This window comes from Benincasa hispida, chromosome 7, assembly GCF_027475165.1.
Source record: "Benincasa hispida cultivar pf3 chromosome 7, pf3_genome.v1.1, whole genome shotgun sequence".
In the NCBI taxonomy this organism is placed as follows: Eukaryota; Viridiplantae; Streptophyta; class Magnoliopsida; order Cucurbitales; family Cucurbitaceae; genus Benincasa; species Benincasa hispida.
In genome coordinates, this window is record NC_143484.1 from 42,382,407 (window position 1) to 42,402,838 (window position 20,432).

The following is a 20,432-nucleotide window of genomic DNA, read 5'->3' on the forward strand; positions in this document are numbered from 1 at the left end:
TCTGATAGGCGTTGTCCTAAAGACAATTATTTACTTTGGATGGGCTGCAAGTAGACTACGATGATTGACTTAGCGTGATACAAAAATTAACTCCAATAGAACTGCAATCTCGAACTACTCGGATCTGGCAGAACTCTTGGACACTTGCTCTCAACTCAACTCAAGTCAAATAAAGAAATAAAGAAATGAGAGAACTCTTCAATTTGAAGTACGATGCTATAAATGAATAACTAAGTTGCTATTTATAGACCAGTAACTTAGTAACTCTCCAAAATACAAAATAAAACCAAATAAATATTAAATTGAAACATTTTTCAAATTTAACTCAGTTTAGTTGTTACTTGATCAGAATCAAATATAAACTCGTTCAAATTGAAGAAACTACAAATTTAACTTTCATACATGTTAAACTTATACATGAAACATCATCTTAATTTAAAGTTTCAATCCAATATGAAAGTTTCTAAACAATTAATTTAATCTATACAATTAAATCAATTTATATGTTTCGATTATTTCCAAAAGTTTCACTTTCTTTCACTATAAATATCCAACAATGAGCACCTCTGACGAACGTCTATGCGACCAACTACAACGATCACTCTGGCGACGAGTTCATAGTGTCCAATAATCTTCTTTTTTTTTTTTTAGTAATTTGACATCAATAAAAACACTTTGAGTATAGCAAATCAAATAAACTTGGTGGACCCAAAAAACCTAAGGACCATTTTGAAACATTTGGCGACGAGTTTATATTGTGTAACGTTTTGAAGCATAGGACCAAATGGAAACTATACCCAAAATATATTTATTTCCTTTCTCTTTCATACTTTTTTTTTTTTTTTTTTTTTTGGCAATTTAGTTCTTTAAAAAATGAAATTAAATAAATTATAGGAAAAATTACAAAAATCACTCTAAGTATACCGAAAATTGCGGTTATGCTTTCAAACTTTCAATTATAGAAATTGAGTCCTTAAACTTATATAATTGTAATATTTTGACCATCAAACTTATGTATTGATAGAAATTGGACTTCCAAACATTCAGTGGTAAAAATTAAATCATCAAACGTATATATTATAACTGTTAAAACTGGGTGCCAAAACGAATATAACTAAGTGACATATAAGTGTGTGAGGACGTATAAAAAATGAAGCGAAATGATTATTTTTAGTTTTGGGGTTCAATTTCAATAATTGAATAAGTTTGAGTGTCCTAAAATTTTTTTATCTCTTGATCACGGATATATACTTTAATTAGTTTATATATGCACATATGAATAAATAAGTTCAATTAATTTATGTGATTGACAAAATATGATATGTCACATACAATTACTTGTATAATAAAAAAAACAGTAGAAAAAATCAAAACTCATACTAAAATAATTTGCACATCAAACATGGGCTATTATAATCCATGCTAAAATAATCTAGATTTCAAACACATATTATTATAATTGATACTAAAATATTTTATACGTCAAACATTAACTACTATAATCCACAAACTATTATAACTCAGATGTAATAACAGCAAATTGCAACAAATTCATGGCCCAAACAACCCTTATACGAAAATTGTAACTTAATTAAAATGCAATTAAAACAATCCTAGTACAAAAATTGTAACTTGATTAAAACGCAATTAAAATGGGGAATAAGTAAGAAAAAAAAAAAAAACAATGACATTGTGATAGGTGACACTTGGAAAGGTGTATGTTGGAATATTTTCATTTGAAAATAAACAAATAATAAATTACAAAGTTTTAAAAAATAAATAATAAATAAATTTGAAAAAATCTTCCTTCCGTATCAAACCATCAATCAAGCACAATGCCGCGGCCAGTGGCTTTAGCAAAAACGCGCTATTTCGCAATTCTGACACTGACAACTTCTCTTACTTTTTTAATAATTAATAATAACAATAATATCTGTTATTTCTTTTTTCTTTTCTTTTCTTTTAAAAAAAATTCAATAATATTTATATAAACTTTTAGACCTATGAGTTACAATTTAAAAATTGAATTAAGATAATGTTTACGCACCCACAAGGATAATTTAGTCTAATCGTAATAAAAACAAATAGTAATTGAATCAATTACTTTGATGATGTTTAATACAAATAGGTTGTCGTAATTAAAAGAATAGAGTATTATCAAGATATCTTTATTATATTTCGAATTAATTAAAGGGATTTCAAAAAAAAAATAATAAGGAAAATGATTTACACAAAATAATAAAATTTAATATTCTTTGATATATACGCTGATAGAAGTCTATCAATTATAGAAGTTGATAAAAGTCTATCATGAAAATATGTGATGACACTGTTAGAAGTCTATATGTGTTTTTTTATTCTTTTTTTAAATAGTTTGACATTTTTTCTATCTATGAAATTTTTCCTTAATTAAAACATAGTAGTTATATGTACATGTACTATCAACTTCAGAGTTTGGGGTTGGATTTCTCCATCTCACATATGGTAAAACAAAAAAAAAAAAACTTTTTTTTGTTATTATTTACTTATTCAAAATTTTATATTTAAATTAAAAGTAAATGTATAATTTTAAAAACTGAATGGGTAAAAGGAACAAAATGTTAACTTTTAATTATGAATATTGATATGGATTTAGATCATTGATGGATTTGAATCTCTAAAAAAAAATAATAATAATAAAATAAAAGTGGAAAAATCTGCTACTTTTTTTTATCGTGGATATTAATATCGATATAGATTATGGATATAAATTATTGACATTTGTATGAGTACGAATCTAGAGATAAATGTTAGATAATGGATAGTCGACGAGATTTTGTAGGTCTTACGTAATAATCATTGAGAATGAGATGATTGAATTTTTTGGGTGTATAAGATTATCTTGTATATGATTATAAACTTTGTAGAGCGAGGCACACAATTGATTCTCACGGTAAAGTGCAGTAAACGTAACTAATGCCCACATTTTTTATTATCACTGACTAATTACATTTATCAATGCGTAAATATGATCTAAAATAATACTTTTTTTTGTTAATTATCATTCAAATAAAAATTAATCTATAATATAGAAGTACATGTAACATAAGATGTAGATTTAAATTATACATTTGAGTTTTTTAAATGCTTCAATCATACATTTAAAATGTAAAAGGTGAGTTTAACTCATATGACATAGAGTGTGTTAATAACCAAGAGAGTTATAGTTCCAATTAGGGGTGTTCAAAAAATCTGATGACAAAAAAAAAAAACCGATCAATCCAACCCAATCCATGCGATTTGGGTTGGGTTATCAAGTCATTTGGGTTGGGTTGGGTTGGGTTCGAATAAATGAAAATTTTATGGGTTGGGTTGGTTCATCGGTTCATCTAATATAACCCAAACCAATATGAATTTATTATTAACTTTAAAATATATTTTTTTATTACTTATAACACAATTATTTATACATATATTGATTTTAATTTTATTTAATTCCAAATTTTTTTGAATAATTTGTCCTTCAACAATTTTAAAAAGTATTTTCTTTACACTTTAGAAAAAAAAATCACTATATAAATTAAAATTGAGTTGTTAATCTTAATTCAATATATGAAAATAATTAAATTAGATTTTTACATATTTACATTGTACTTAGTTTTAAAACAAAATTTTAAATAAATGACCCGATTAACGTGAACCAATCCAACCCAAATATTTCATGGTTGAGTTGAGTTGGATTCATTTTTTTAATAAGGATTATTTAGGTTGAAAAAATCTACAACTTTAGTCTAAAAAGTCTTTCAACCAAACCCAATCCAACCCATGAACACTTCCTATCATTTTATTCCACATTGTACTAAAAAAAACTTATGCATTTAAAATAACATAATATAATTTGAAACTTGAGTAGAATAATGTTTCCCCCCTTACAATCAAAAGATTTGGAGGAATCAAAATCCTTGGGAGTAGATTGTAGATCAAATAAAAAAAAAAAAAAAACGAGAACGAAAAAATAAACAAACAAATAAATAGATGGAGCATATATTTCAAAATCAATTAATAATAGTTTTAAAAGAAAAACACTTTGTATCACTAAATTTTTATGAAAGTAACCTTTTAGTTTAGATTATAATATTATGTGTTTGAGGGATAAACTATTTTAGTTTGAGAAAAAAAATAGTAAACAATGTAATAAATAATAAAAAAATTAGTTCTTTTTAAATATAAAAAAGTATTTAAAAAAATTTATACTTTATGGCAAAAAGTTTCAAAAGTACAAACACTTTTTGAATTTTTTGCTATCAAATGTAAATATTTTTTAGATTTTTTCTAAAAAATGATGAATGTAAAATAGTAAAAATTGTAACAAATAGAATTTTTTTATTATATTTTTGCAGAGGTATTGTAATTAAAGTGTGTAATGGGAAATCGAACCTCTAATCTCAAGGTCGATAGTATAAACATTATGCGAATTGAGCTATATTCTTGTTGGCATCAATTTTATTTTTTATAAACTATAAAAACTAGATCATTAAATAATAAAAATTGACACTTAATTTTGAAGAGATTTTTTATGGAATTAGATAATTAAGAATAACCAAGTATTCAAACTAAATTGTTACGTATTAAAGTTTAGAGACCAAATGGTTATAAATTAAAATTACAAGAACTAAATTATTATCAACTCAGATTTATGACGCTTGATTGATAAGTTTTTTTTTAATCAAAATTAATGCTGGAACATGATGGGAGAATAGAAAGAGACAAATTAATCAAATAGGTCACAGATATAATGGAACCTAAGACCATTTTTATTTTATTTCTTATATTTGAGGATGAAAACTATTTCATTTAGAGGTCTATTATTTTCTTTTGTTATTCTCCTTAATTTCCCAATCTTGATTCTTTTCTACTCCAACTTTTTCAATGTTTGCTTTTCATAGTAAAAAAATGAACACTGCTGTACTTTCATTTTTTACTTTAGTTAGTTTTGATTCATATATTTTTAAAAAACGATTTTTTTTTTTTAAAAAAAAACCTTTACATTTAATAAACTAAAAAAATATATAAAGTCGAAGATTTGAACCTATGACTTCCATACTTATCTTAATAAATTGAGTTATGCATATATTGACAACCATTTTAGTTCATTCATATTAATTATCATATTTTTTTTTCTCTTGTCACAACTTTAGTACAACTCAATATTATACAAATATAAACTTCTTATAATGTAGTCACAATTATCCGTTGCGTATAAAATTTATATTAAAATCTTATAAACATATAAAACGAAAACTCACATCTTAAAGGTACAATGTCCATATGAATTTATTGTTAAAATGAGCATAAGTGAACTAGCATAGTGCTTGTATCATCAACTTTGAAGTCGGAAGTTTGATCCTTCTATCTTATACGTTGTAAAAAAAAAAAAGAAAACTACAAAAACTTTGTAGAGATATGTAGTCGATAATTAACAACATTTAACATTTAAAAGTAGTAGGATTAAAAGAAAAAATTTTAAGTGATAGACCTAAATATTGTGAAGGGATAAAATAATATTCAAACAAAAGAAAAAGAAAATGAATATAGACATTGATTATTTATTTATTTTGAGATAGATTATAGACGTTGATTGATTCTAAACAAAAGAAGAAAAGTAAAACCAAAATAGAAGTAATTATTATTATTATTTAAAAATAGAATTTCTTTAATTGTTTTGGCGGACAAAAATATTCCTTCATATCCTTTCCACTGTTCGCACCAACACGAAGCTTCTCCGCCATTTTCATACCTAACAATGGCAGTTCCACCAACTGTGGGCCTTCGAGTCCCTTCTCTTCGAGTCACAGATCGCCATAGCTGTCCTCCTCTTTCTATTCCATCGCGTTCTTCGTTCAAATTTCTTTGACCCCACTCTTGCTTATCCAATTCCAATCCTTCCATTTCCTTTTTGGCTTTTTCAGTCGTATTCTGTGAATTTGTCAAAACATAACGTGATGGGTTGTTTATTGTTTCGCTTTTTGCTGCTTTGAAATTGAATCAAACCAACTTTAATCTGTCTTTATCGCTCTGGCTTCTATGATTGCCTTCATTGACTTGAGTTTTTGGAGTTCTTGATTTGTATTAAGAGTGAGATGCTTCTGGGTTGCTTCTTAGTACTTGCTTTAGTGGCGCATGGTAACGGATTCCTTTTTGTGAACTGAGGTGATTCTTTTGCTTGTTCACTTCGTTTTTGTTTTTCTTCTGAGAATTGGCTTCTGGGATCTTGTTATATTTGGTAATTGGATTCGTTTCGTTTGGAGTTTTCTTGTTCCAATCTGATTTTTCGACTTCCATCTCTGAATTTGTTCGATCGAATTGAGTTTTATTCAGTGTTGATTGGTAATAAGAGTGAAATTGCTTCTGGGTTGTTTCTCGTTCTTGCTTTAATGGCGGACAATAACGGCTTCCTTCTGAGATGATTGATTCTTTCGCTCATTGATCACTTATTTTTCTTGGAATTTCCTTCTGTCTTCTCGGATTTGTTTGGTTTCAATCTGATTCTTTCAACTTCTTTTCTGTAGTCTGATCATCTTCTTTGTAAATCTCGAATTATTTTGTCTCTGAAAGCTGCCGCCATGAGAGCTTCAAATGCCAATTTTCTCATCTGGATTCTTTGTACTCTGTGTTTATCATCTTCTCTCTCATCAGAATTCACTCCTGATGATAATTATCTGTTTGATTGTGGATCATCCTCCAATAATACAGTGGGAGATCGTCTATTTCTGTCTGATGATTCCAACCCACATGGGAAATCTCTTTCCACTACAAGCAAAGTATCTAGTTCATCTGAATTAGACTTATTCTCACCTCTATTTAGAACTGCAAAAGTATTTGAATCAACTTCCCAATACAACTTCAAAATAAAGAAACAGGGTAGGCACTGGATCCGCCTCTACTTTTACCCTTTTGTCTCTGGGACCTTCAACTTAAGTTTAGCCAGATTCTCAGTTTCTGCTCAAAATATCACCCTTCTCAAAGAGTTTCAAATCAACATCGGTTGGGTAATCAAGGAGTATTCTCTGAATGTCACGTCCAGTAATCTTGGTCTTACATTTACTCCCATGGTGAATTCATTTGCCTTCATCAATGCCTTAGAAGTTGTTTCTGTTCCTAATGAACTGATTCCCTTTACTGTCTCCAGTGTTGAGAATGTTGAAAATAGTTTGGGGAACAGGGCATTGGAGACAGTTGCTAGAGTGAATATGGGCAATGAAACCGTGTCTCCAAAAGTGGATACTCTCTCACGCCTTTGGGTTGCAGATGGTCAATTTTTGGTGCATAATGATCAGGTGGTTGTTGGAAAGTTTGTGTCAAATCTCACAAAGGTGAATATGACAAAAGGTTCTGAAATTAAGGCTCCTCGTGCCGTGTATGGAACAGCAACTCTGTTAGGAGCTGATGCGGATGTGAATTCTAATGCCAATGTATCGTGGTCATTCAACGTCGATCCAGGATATGACTATCTGATTCGTTATCATTTCTGTGATATTATTGATCTTCCTCCTGGATCAATGGTCTTCAATGTTTATGTTAACTCATGGAAGGTTAAAGTTCATCTTGATCTTGATAATCTCACTTCATATATCCCAGGTGCACCCTATGTCCTGGACACCATAGCCAGTCCAATCGACAGCTCTAAGTTCAAAATAAGTGTTGGCCCTACCAGTTTTCATGATTATTCGACTGCCATTCTTAACGGGCTCGAGATCATGAAAATAAGTGATTCTCGGAGGAGCCTCGATGAACCCTCGTTTGGTTTAAACTCGAAGAAAGGTTCCAGTGTGAAAGTTGGTCTCATAGCAGGCTTGGTTGCTGGATTGCTTCTTATTGCTGTTTTGGCCACTCTTGTCATTGTGTTGTGCAGAAGAAGGAGATCAGCGCTTGTTCGTCACTTGAAGGAAGAGGAAAATTTTGGTCTGAATGGTAGAGAAAGCAACTATATCACTGGATCTGTTGCCTTTTCGAACTCAAAAATCGGTTATCGATATCCTCTTGCAGCTATTCAGGAAGCTACAGATCATTTTAGTGAAAGTTTAGCCATTGGCCTTGGTGGGTTTGGGAAAGTTTACAAAGGAATGTTGAGGGACAACACAGAAGTGGCAGTGAAAAGAGGGACTTCTAAATCCCAGCAAGGTCTTGTGGAGTTTCGAACGGAAATTGAGATGTTATCCCAGTTTCGCCACCGTCATTTAGTTTCTCTGATTGGGTACTGCGACGAGCAAAACGAGATGATCATAATTTATGAGTATATGGAAAAAGGGACGCTTAAGGACCATTTGTATGGATCAGAACTTCCAAGTTTAAGCTGGAAACAAAGACTTGATATTTGCATTGGCTCAGCTAGAGGACTTCACTATCTTCACACTGGCTCCACAAAGGCAATCATTCACAGAGATGTAAAAACTGCAAACATTCTTCTTGATCAAAACTACATGGCCAAAGTTGCAGACTTCGGACTCTCGAAGACTGGCCCCGAATTCGACAAGACTCATGTAAGTACAGCAGTGAAAGGAAGCTTTGGCTATCTCGATCCTGAGTATTTAACTACACAGCAACTGACCGAGAAATCAGACGTGTACTCTTTTGGGGTAGTTATGTTTGAAGTCCTTTGCGGTAGGCCTGTCATTGATCCATCTCTTCCAAGGGAAAAAGTGAATTTAATTGAATGGGTAATGAGGAGGAAGGACAAAGATCAACTGGAGGCGATTGTAGACGCTCGCATTATCGAGCAAATCAAGCTAGAATCTCTGAAAAAATATGTAGAGACAGCCGAGAAATGCTTGGCAGAATGTGGCATGGATCGCCCAACGATGGGAAACGTTCTATGGAATTTGGAGTGTGCACTCCAACTCCAAGGGGATGAAAAGTCTCCTCGTGGAAAGGAATCATCATCACAACCTGATCTTTCCAACCACTGGGAGGTGAGCGTATCGACGACTCAATTCAGCACAGGAAGCGCGGTCGATATCGCTGGTATTTCGATGAGTAAGGTATTTGCTCAAATGGTGAAGGAAGATATGAGATAGGCTACTCTCTTATTCTGGTATTCGAGAACACACGAATCATCAGTATATTTTGTATAAAAGTGAAAGAGTTCAATCCTGTTATCGTGCATCTCATATTGTTAGAGGTGTGCCTGTTGATTTATACATACTTTATATAAACATTGAAAAGATTGATTGTCCAAATTTCCTTATTAATGTTATGTAATTCTTTTGAAAAACAAAACAGTTGAAGAAATTCTATACCTGTTCGATAGCAAATAAGTTTATTTACTACTAATAACCTTTGTTTTCTTTATATGTGTTTGGTTTTTCTTTTCTAGACAAACCACACACAAGAAGAATTACAACTTAACCTCCTCATTATTTTAAGAGAAAGTCAAAATCACAATAGTATGAGTTACTTTGTTCTCCTCTCGAGGGATATGACAAAAAAGATAGATATTAAGAACCTTGTCCACAAAAAAGAAAAAAAAAAAAGTCAAGTAAGATACCTATTTATTTTGTCCAATTGTCTATTCTTTTTTTAAATATATTAAATCAAAACGATATTAATCTAATGCGTATACCATGTTATTATTTAGTTAATATAGCTCTATATCTAGAAATGTACTATGGTACTATAATTTATAGTTTGTTATTATTAAAGAACAATATGTCTAAACTTGAATAGAACGAGTGTATTTTTCCCTACTATAATTTTTTGGCAAATTGCAAAAAAATAAAAAAAAGTAACTTTGTAACAGTGTCATTTGTTTGAAAAATACTCACAATCTTTCAGGAGTGGTAATATTACCATTAAGCTTCCATAAATGTTTTAAAACTTTCATTAAAATATAAATCTTTTAGAATTTTGAATGAGAAAACAGGCATATGAAGGTGACCTAAAATGTTGTGGTTTGTGGTTGTTGGAGTCTTTATGAAAGGTTAAAAATAATATTACAATATGTATTTTTTAGGGACGAAGTTCAAGAGTTTTTTTTTGGGGGGGGGGGGGTAATTTAGCAAAAAAAAAAAAATCATTAAACTCTACTTCATAATCTAGGAATGTTATAATTTTCTTAAAGAAGTTAGAAACTAATATAATTGTCAAAGGTTTACGTTTTAAAAAAAGAAAAAAGACTATCAAAGTTTTGGAGTTAATTTCAACATAAATTTAGTAGTTAGAGTATTAATAATCTGTTAAAAGGGGGGTTTTCTTTAAGAAATAGTTTGTTATAGGTTTAGATCTTCCTTCACAATTTTGTGAACAATTGTTATTAAACCTTGAACCCTAGTAGTTTAGCATAGAAGATTTAACAATACATCTTTGAAGTGGTGGCAAGTAAATTGTTCACTAAATTATGCTCATCCAAATTCACAATCTTCTTTCAAAAGAGAAAAAAAAACAAAATTCAAAATTTGTAATAAATTTATTATAATTTTAAATTTTGATTGAAAGAGACCAATTTTGCCTTGAGGAATTTGTTTTTTAGTACTCACATGGTACTGCTTGTGTTTTATAAGATTTCTCATTCTTAAATAATTATGATGAGGCAATTGAGAGTAGTATCTCTATTGTTATAATATAATAATTTTTCTATAGTGTTATAATATAATAATTTTTTCATATTTTTTTATTATGAATGATCTAAAAAAATTATCCCAAATTTCAAATGAGATTCGGTCCACTCTAAAAACTATGGTTATATGAATTTTCCTCAATATTATTATTGTAGTAACTTACCATATTCACCCGATAACATTTTGGGCTCATGCTCTTACTCTCGCTTCTTTTTTTCTTCTCTTTGTCAGTTTTCATTCTTGATCTTTTATTCTACATCTCATTTCTCGTTATTGCTTTAATTTTTCACTTTTACTCTCTTGTCTTGTAACATTTGATCATCACGAAATAGAAAATAAAAAAGTAAAAAATAACGAGAGTAAGATCGTAATCTACATGTATGATAATTCATTTTGATAATTTCTCGATGATATGACCTAAGTAAAAAGGTTAAAAAAATGTTTTAAAATACAAATTTCATTTTGGGCCAAAAAATTGGATAGCTTGCAATTATCACAAAATTTTCCAACGCGTGGAGTGGCGGTGGGCAAAGAACATGAATGTCACGGTTCAAGAGTCACAAATAAACCAATTGAACCGGTTCATAAGAACCGCTAAAACCTCTCATCATAAACGTGAGCCGCAATGGCGTTGCCCATCCGGCCCGGACGAGCTCTCTCACTCATCAGGAGTAGATAGAGCGAAACCCTAGAGAGAGGAAGAGGAAGAAGAAGAAGAAGAAGAAGAAGAAGGAGAAGGACGTTCAGGTTCAGAGGCTGTGGAGCCCTGGAAATGGATAGGCTTTCCGAGAAGGAGAAATCAAGCAAGCGTTCTCGAGAAGAACGCGATCGAGACCACAAGCATCGAAGTCGAGATACCGAGGAAAAGCATTTCTCCAAGGATGAAAAGCATCGTGAATCCGATCACCACCATCGCCGGCGGCACCATCGATCGGACCGTGATTCGAAGCGTGAGCGTTCGCATGAGCCGCGCGAACACAAACATCGGCGTGATAGGTCTCCCGATGAGCGCGGAAGCTCCCAAGACCGCGATTTTAAGCGGGAAAGGTCTCATGATCTTAGGGAGGAGAGAGAAAGAAGTAGAGATAGGGATTCGTCTAAGCGAGAGCGGTCGAATGAGCCGAGAGGGTTGAGAGCGGGCAGCGAAGAGCGGGGCAAGCTGCGCGAGGTGAGGCGCGAGCAATCAGAAGATGAGCGTGAACGGGAAGGATCGTTGGAGCCAATTCACAATTCTGTAGGTTCAAACAAGAGGAAGAAGAGGGGAGGAAGTGAGGACAGGTTTGATGGCGGTGAGAAGAGGGCTAGGGCTTCGGAAGGTGGAAATGAAGTGAATGGAGCTGAGATGGATGAGAAAAAGGAGCGGAGGAGATTTGCTGACAGTGAGAAAGATGAGGAAGCAAATTTGAGTGGTAGGGGAAGGAGGGAGAGGAAACGATTCGAGGATCGGGTAAAGGAAGAAGATAATGGTGGAAATGTTGATGAGAGGCATGCGAAAGTGAATGAATTAAAGTCCAAGGGGGACGTCGGGGATGTGAAAGTTCAGTTTGGAGGCACCACTGATGAAAAAGGGTCATTGGGGAATGTAAGTTCCATACTGCAAATGCTACATTTTATCTTAATGAATTACACTAGTATAATTTCTTCATACAGCATTGGCATCGATATTTAAAACCGACAATTGTTCACCAGCATTCACTAGGAGCTGTTTGATAACTATTTTGTTTTTGCTTTTCGAAAATTAAGCCTATAAGTACCATTTTTCTCCATTAGTTTCTTTCTATGTTGTCTAAATCTTAGGAGGCTTTTCAAAATCTCAAGATGATGAAAACCTTGATTAAGAATTTGCGAGAAGAATAAAATTTTAAAAAATCAAATGGTTATCAAATAGGTCTTAGCAATCAAGTTCTGTCATATATGATTGCATTGTGTTTTACTTTACATTTCATTTGGCAATTCAATCTAGTTTCACGTTGTTTTCAATCATCAATGGCGGGGAAAGTGTTCTTGTTTATGAAATGGAACAAAGTACATTTGAGGAGACTTCCAGAGTTCCTTTATCTGTTCGGAACACATCAAGGTTCTTTCTGTTGCTGACGAGTGACTTCACTCTTCTCTGCCACTTTCGGTTGTTCCTCCCCCTTAGGCTTAGGTCACTAAATGGGCTTGGGCTCACACTAATATTCCTTCTAACTAATTCCCCTGCTTGGCATTCCTTTCTTTCCTCCCTTTTAGAGATTCACGTGTAAATGTATTGTATCTGAAGGGATATCCTTCAGAGCCAAATGGCAGAGAGTAACTAAACCCTTATCTTCTAGAACTGACAGAATACACACACACACATATAATGTGATTGTGTTGGCCCGTTATGGTGTTCTCATTTGTTCTTTGTTTCTTCAATGAAGCAGTTTGTCTCTTATGATGTATTTATTTGTGTTATTGTCATTGTGTGACCTTTTGGCTTGAATTTTTCTTTCTGAGAGTTGGTTTTCGTGTGGGAAGACTCATCTCTCTATAGACATTATGAAGCCTAAGAATTGTAATTGCCAGGATGTGTACTATTCATAGGATCTTGAATTGTTTAGTTGCGAACAAATTATGTTCTCAAGTCTTATTGTAATATGGTGCTGTTGATAGATGGTATAAGCTCAAGAATTTTATTTGATTAAATTATGCTAATTAAAGTTACACCATAATGGATTTTCTAAGTTCAAGCTTTGAGGTGATTGTATTCTGTTTCAAGCAGTTTATGTCCAAGTCAGGATGTTTTTTCATTCTTTGGTATATTAAGCATCTTGGCAATCTTCTAGCCATTATTTTGAAGCGGGAGTGAGACTGAGCATTAGTTGACGTTTCTTGGATGTAAGAGCTGACATATTTTGTAACTATGCTAGTTGTTTGGTTTACAACGCACACACAGGTTCCCCATAGTGATTTGTACCTTGTTTACATCTGTATTTTTAATATGTATACATGGATTAATTCTATAATATTGAGGAAATTCTTCCATGATTATGATGCCTTTGGGTAGTGCTAGGCTAGTAGTGAACTTAAGGAACTAACATCATAATCTTGCAGGGATCTATGGTGGAACCTACTGATATGTCATCAACAAGTGTGCCACAGAATTTGATACACCCTAGTCATTCCCTTCCTATCAAGGTATCTTCAATTTCTACCACAAATGAAAATAAGGGAGTTAGTATTACCAGATCTCATGAGGTTCATGGAAAATCTAGTACAGATGGGACTTCTGCAACTGCTGGGAAAAGTGGAAATCTCTCTCTTGATGCTTTAGCAAAAGCTAAGAAAGCTTTACAGATGCAGAAAGAATTGGCTGAGAAGTTGAAGAAAATTCCCCTGGTAAGTTAGGCAACAGTGGTACTTTGATCCATGTTAGCTATTATCCCCCACACTCAGATGTTTGTTTTACATATATATGGATGCATACGTGCATGTGTGTATTGGGTGTTTCCTCTGTGTATCACGTGTTACTATTTGATCTTGTAGATGAAGAAGGTTGGGGGTTCAAGTTCTGCAAGTAGCTCAGTTATGAAATTGGAGGAGAAACCTAAACCACCAGCTGGTGTATTGGGGCAATTGCCAACTACAAATGATGCTACGAGTCTTTCGACTGGGGTAGCATCAAGTTCATCGACATTACCTTCTGCTGCCAATGCACTTGATGGTGGGATTAATGTTCCAGCTGGCCTTACCTCTATACCCCATTTTGAAGCTGTCAAACGTGCACAAGAGCTCGCTGCCAGGATGGGATTTCGCCAGGATCCAGAGTTTGCTCCTCTCATAAATTTGTTTCCAGGGAACATAGCAACAGACGTTGCTGTTCCACAGAAGCCAACCAAGGCCCCTGTTCTTCGTCTTGATGCACTTGGCAGGGAAATTGACGAACAAGGAAATGTGGTCAATATAACCAAACCCAGCAACCTTAGCACTCTTAAGGTTTGGAATGAACTTACATCTCTTTTGGAGATTTTGTTCTTTTATTAACATTGAACTTTGAATGGATTGACCTTGTATATATTTTTAAATCCGCAGGTTAATATCAACAAGCAAAAAAAGGATGCATTTCAGATTCTTAAACCTGAACTTGATGTGGATCCAGATTCAAACCCTCATTTTGATGAGAGAATGGGTATAAATAAAACTAAACTGCTGAGGCCAAAGAGAATGAGTTTCCAGTTTGTTGAGGAAGGGAAATGGTCTAAGGAGGCTGAAACCATAAAATTGAAGGTACTTATTGTTGTTTCTTTCATAGTTGTTTTTGGTAAAAGACTGTTTACGTACTTTTTAAGATTCCCTATATTTTCGTTATAGAGTAAATTTGGAGAGGCACAAGCCAAAGAACGAAAAGAAAAACAGGCACAATTGGCCAAGGCAAAGGCTGCACCTGATATAAATCCGAATCTGATCGAGGTATCAGAGAGAGTGATGAAGGAAAAAACAAAAGAACCAATTCCTGAAATTGAGTGGTGGTAAGCTGATATTTTCTATTATGGTATTTCTTGAACTTGTGTATTCTATTTTATTAGTTAAACGACTGTAAGCTAAGAGTTGAGAAAACTGCATACATCCTTTTCCCATTCTCCTCTTGCCATAGTCATTTTAATTTTCTAGCATTTTGTTAATTTGTAGCTTATATTGGGTTGTCTTCGGATATTCAATTCTAATATACAATTTTTTTTAAAAAAAAATACCTAGGGATGTCCCGCTTTTGCATTCCGGCACGTACGAGGATGTGGGAGATGGTTTTGTGGCTGATGACAAATTAAGGAAGGATAAGATTACCATTTATGTGGAGCATCCTCGTCCTATTGAACCTCCTGCAGAGCCAGCTCCCCCGCCTCCTCAACCCCTAAAGCTAACAAAGAAGGAGCAGAAAAAACTCCGTACACAGCGTCGTCTAGCAAAGGAGAAAGATAGACAGGAGATGATCAGACAAGGACTGATAGAACCACCTAAACCAAAAGTTAAAATGAGCAATTTAATGAAAGTTCTTGGCTCAGAAGCAACCCAAGATCCTACTAAACTTGAGAAAGAGATTCGTGCTGCAGCTGCTGAGAGGGAACAAGCTCACATAGATAGAAATATTGCACGAAAACTTACCCCTGCAGAGCGCCGCGAGAAGAAAGAACGTAAACTTTTTGACGATTCAAATTCACTTGAGACATTTGTGTCTGTTTACAAGATCAACGATTTATCACACCCACAGGCCCGGTTTAAAGTCGATGTTAATGCTAGAGAGAACCGTTTGACTGGATGTGCTGTGATATGTGATGGCATCAGTGTTCTGGTCGTTGAAGGGGGAAGCAAGTCCATCAAGAGGTATGGCAAGCTTATGCTCAGGCGTATAAATTGGGCCGCTTCTGTGAAAGAGGAGGAAGAGGAGGAAAATGATGACAGGCCCGTTAACAAATGTTCATTGGTATGGCAAGGAAGTGTTGCCAAATCTAGCTTCAATAGATTCTCTATCCAGGAATGCATGACTGAGGCAGCTGCTCGAAAGATTTTTGCCGATGCCGGTGTTGGTCATTATTGGGATTTTGCTGTTAACTATTCCGACGATCAAATATAATCTAACTTCTGCACTGGTAGTTGATGCAATTCGCTGATGATTTGCTTCAGTGTCTTGTATGTTTGAGAAGCAGAAATGCAGAAACATTCGAAGCGAATATATCATCACAGTATTGCTAGTCTTACCTGTTTCTATTCATAGGTTAGGTGGGAAGATTTCATTATGTTCCGACTCACCTATCGGATGAGTTCTCGGGAATTTTGCGGATTTCTTGAATCACAACTGACTTCTGTATGAGAAATACGTTGTAATCGATGGTGATCAGTTGGGGTAGCGAGCAGAACTTTGAAATCTTATCGGTGAAGACTGTCTCGAGAAACGGGTATTATGTCCAGTATTTGTCTTATAGTCTTCATTTCTTGTACTTCTATAGAATCTAGAGTTGTGACTCTTTTCTCCACCCTTCATAACTGAGGAATGATTGACAATCCATTCCATTGGGTTAGTTAGATGAAGGGGGGGTGGCTATAAATAATTTTCTTCTCAAACAAAAAGGTACTTAGTACTTTTTTTAAAAACTACTATTGCCCTACGGTTATTGTAAACTTTCTGGTTGATCCTCTTCTTCCTTGTTTTATCTTGTTTCTTTTTAATTGTAGGTTCGTAGGAGATTTGAATCCATGGCGAAAAAGCTCTGACCAATTGAATTTCATCAGTTGAGTTATGATTAAGGGTGAGTGAGTTTGATACATCTTGGTATTTTTTTACCATCATAATAGTTTCCGTATACATTCAACGTCGACAGAATAAGTTCGTCTCAGTTATATACGTTCATTTTTGGTAAATACTTTAAAAGTAAAATTTAAATTTGATAAACTTCCAACACTTGAAACAAATTGATTATAAGCACATATAAGTCGAAAGTGTTTTCTAGTGTATCATTTTCCAGGTTTGGTTCTATACTTCCCATAATGCTTTTAAAGTTGTTTTAGATCAGAACTCGTAGGCCAAAAAAACTTTACAAGTGTTCTGAAGCCGTCTTTTTGCATGATGCATTTCTAAGCGTCCGAGTCACTTCGAATTATTCTGCTTTCAGACGTCATATTAAGGCTTTGGTTTTTTTTTTTTTTTTTTTTTTTTTTTTTTTTTTTTTTTTAAATAAGCTTATAAACACCTTTTCTACTTAATTTCTTGTTTTGTCATCTATTTTTTATCATTGTTAAAAAAAAAAAAGTTTAACTTGTTAAGAATTCTAACTCTTTTAATTTGTAAGAAATCGAGAGAAACTAGGTTTAATTTTTAAAAATAAAAAATTAAAATAGGGTTTAGGTTGAGAGAAGTGTTTAAAAGTGTTGTTATATTTATTTATATGTATGTGTGTGTGTGTATATATATATATATATATATATATCCAAATATATTGAAATTAATATTAAAATTTTAACATTAATTATAATTATTTATCCACGAGACACCTAAATATTAAAAGGAATATGTAATCACATTAATTCTTTTACCAAGTTACTTTTGTAAATTATGTTAAATGTTTATTGGAAAATTTAAAATTTTTCTTGCTTTATTAAATAGCTTGCCTCAAGAGACTACCTTGTAATGTCGCTAAGGGCGGTTTGGAATACTGAGTTGAGATAAGATACTTGGAGTTTATATGTTTGTAGAGTTCACATGTCTGTGTTTGGAATATAAAATTTATTTGGTCTGAGTTTCTGTGTTTGATGTGCATGGTTGAATTCATATATCTGGGTATTTGATATATATATATCTGGGTATTTGATATAGTTTTTTGAACTCAATAATATGTCTTTATAATTACTATTTTTGTTTTGAAACTTTTTTATTTAATAATTTTACTCATCTTTGTTTGAATAAAATATGGATTGTAATTTTTTTTCTTTTAATCTTTAAAACTTTTTTTTTCTTTTTTGGGCAATGAACAATAATGAACTCATTACATTTCTTGTAAAAATATGATTAAATAAAATGAGAAACTAAAGCGAAATCAAAACTTTTGATTCTAGTTATTTTTTCTCCATGAATTTCATTATCATCTTTTTTTTCTTCTTCTTATTGTTCTATATTTTTACTATGTTGTGAATTTTTTTAATTAAATCTCTACCATCGTCATAACAACCAATGGAATGTCACAACATTTCTTTTAATAGTTTCACTTTCATTTCTTTTAAATTTGAAGGATCATCAAAGAACAAATATTTATTTTTCACTGATTCTTGTTGAAAAATGTTTTAGGAATTTTTTTTTTTTCATTTAATGGTTTTTTTTGTTATATATTACATACTTTTGAACTACATACATATTTTTCATCTAAATATTCTTAACACTCATTTGATATGTGAATTTACTACATATAAATATTGTAACTAATGTAGTCAAAATAATATATTTTTATATATAATCAACAACCCTACAACATATTTTAACCATCATTAGTCTTATAGTAGTCAGAAGTGGTTGTTGAAGTTGATTATTGAAAATGATTTTTGTTGGAGTTTGTAGTCGGATGTGGTTGTCGAAGCTTAAAGTTGGTCACATGAAGGTGTACTAGAGTTGATTGTCGAAATTTGTCATCGGAGGTGGTTTTTTAATCCCGGAGTTGGTCGGGCGAAAGTAGTCGTCGAAGTTGACCATCGAAGATGTTTTTTACTGGAGATTGTAGTGGAGGTGACTGTCGAGTCCGAAGTTAGTCGCATGAAGGTGGTATTAAGGTTGGTTGTCAGAGTTTTTCGTCGAAGGTGGTTGTTGAAGCCTCGAGTTGGTCGTCAGAGTTGTTCCCTCAAATGTTATCATTGAAGGTGATTTTAATAGGAGTTTATAGTCGGAGGTAGTTGTCGGAGCCTACGAAGGTGGTTGGCGGAGTTGGTCATTGGAGTTTGTTGTCAAAGCCAATTGGTCGTCAGAGTTGGTAGTGGGAAGGTGGTTGTCGGAGTTGGGTCACTGGAGGTGGTTGTCAGAGTTTAGATTTCGTCGTCGAAATTGTCATCAGAGGTGGTTGTTGGAGTCTAGAGTTAGTCGACAGAGTTGTCATTGGAGGTGGTTGTTGGAGTCCAAAGTTAGTTCTTTGAGTGTGACAGTGATTGATAGATAGAGCCATTGAAAACATAGAAAGAAGGGAGAATTGAGGTGAGTTGATAAAATATACTAACTCAAGTCTGCCAACATTTAAAGTTGGTGAGTGAAACAATGAGTTGGTATACTATATCAACTCAATTCAACTCATGTTTGTGAGCCAAACACCTCCTAATTCGTATCTCTTCTCAACGGTTTGTCCTTTGTTATAGCAATTCTCTTCAGATTTGTTATGGCAATTGTATATATTCTTGCATTCATTAGTTGGAAAATTTGTACGGATGATCTTATTAGGGGTTTAAATTTGGCATCGTCTTTACAAATAAATGAAATTTAGTCTTTTGCCCATGTCATCATACTGTGAATTTACCAAATTTAACCCTTCTTTCTTCTACGTTCCTCCTCTCTTTTGCAGTCTTTATTTTTTTTTTTTTCGTTTTTCCTTTGTTTTTTCCTTTTTTCGTTTTCAGCAATTTCTTTCATTTACGACGTCCTATGAGCAATTTTCCTTTTTTCTTCTCTGGCGATTTCTATTTTTGTCGCCCTTTTTTTTTTCTCTCATTTTATTCTTCGTTTTGCAGTTTTTTTTCAACGAAAAAAGTTTCATGTGTGTTTGATGAAGAACAAGATGAAGGGGAGAGGAGCGAGAGCGGGGAGCGGGGAGTGGGAGCAAGAAAATGAGAAGAATCTGAAATGAAAAGAAAATTTGAAGAAAAATATTGCAGTTGTCTTATGAGGATCAATACGAAGGAGCGGGAGCTAAGAGTGAGAAGCTAGAAATAGGCCTGAGGTCAAATGGATACTTTTACATGTGGATGACGTAAGATTAAATAGGCACCTTCACATATGGATGACATTAGTAGAAGGCTAAATTTTGGACTTTTTAAAATGAGACCAAATTTCGAGTTGATCTCCTAAATGAGGGTCATCAAATACAAATTCCTCATTTTAGTTCGTGAATGCCCAAGTCTAGAATCAACTATATATAAATTAAGCGTGTTAAGTCGGATGGAAACTTGAAAAATTGAGACAATGTTAATTGCCGGATTAATCAGTAAAATCCATCAGCTATAAATTCTTACTCCATTTTATCTATAACATATAATTTGCCTATTGAAATTACCATCTTGATTCACATTTAAAACTTTACTTTTCCATCAATTTGATAGGGAAAAAGATGAAAATTAATCTCGATTAAATTGATTAAA

General features: G+C 33.0%; 2 protein-coding genes across 4 annotated transcripts; both read left to right on the forward strand.

The window, feature by feature from the left end:
* Nucleotides 1–5,703: 5,703 nt before the first annotated feature.
* LOC120081421 (Protein kinase superfamily protein) lies at nt 5,704–9,267 on the forward strand. Its single transcript, XM_039036269.2, has one exon. The coding sequence runs from the start codon at nt 6,603–6,605 to the stop codon at nt 9,051–9,053; it is 2,451 nt and encodes an 816-aa protein (XP_038892197.1). The 5' UTR covers nt 5,704–6,602; the 3' UTR covers nt 9,054–9,267.
* A 1,940-nt stretch (nt 9,268–11,207) lies between these two features.
* On the forward strand, nt 11,208–20,184 carry LOC120082096 (Pre-mRNA-splicing factor 3). 3 transcript variants are annotated; one of them, XR_005483038.2, is made up of 8 exons: nt 11,208–12,174; nt 13,668–13,952; nt 14,100–14,549; nt 14,646–14,840; nt 14,925–15,082; nt 15,309–16,677; nt 16,782–16,855; nt 19,806–20,184. XR_005483038.2 is itself a non-coding variant. In XM_039037321.2 (6 exons), the coding sequence occupies exons 1-6, from the start codon at nt 11,365–11,367 to the stop codon at nt 16,180–16,182; spliced, it is 2,772 nt and encodes a 923-aa protein (XP_038893249.1). In that variant the 5' UTR covers nt 11,208–11,364; the 3' UTR covers nt 16,183–16,743. The 3 variants fall into 3 exon arrangements, 1 of the variants encoding a protein (XP_038893249.1); XR_005483039.2 differs by having other exon boundaries at nt 15,309–16,504; XM_039037321.2 differs by lacking the exons at nt 16,782–16,855; nt 19,806–20,184 and having other exon boundaries at nt 15,309–16,743.
* The last annotated feature ends 248 nt before the right edge of the window (nt 20,185–20,432 follow it).

Coding starts and splice junctions, on each gene's coding strand:
- LOC120081421 (XM_039036269.2), top strand. CDS start 6,603: ATGAGAGCTTCAAATGCCAATTTTCTCATCTGGATTCTTTGTACTCTG.
- LOC120082096 (XM_039037321.2), top strand. CDS start 11,365: ATGGATAGGCTTTCCGAGAAGGAGAAATCAAGCAAGCGTTCTCGAGAA. Junction 14,550..14,645: donor GCAACCTTAGCACTCTTAAG/GTTTGGAATGAA, acceptor TTAAATCCGCAG/GTTAATATCAACAAGCAAAA. Junction 15,083..15,308: donor ATTCCTGAAATTGAGTGGTG/GTAAGCTGATAT, acceptor AAAAATACCTAG/GGATGTCCCGCTTTTGCATT.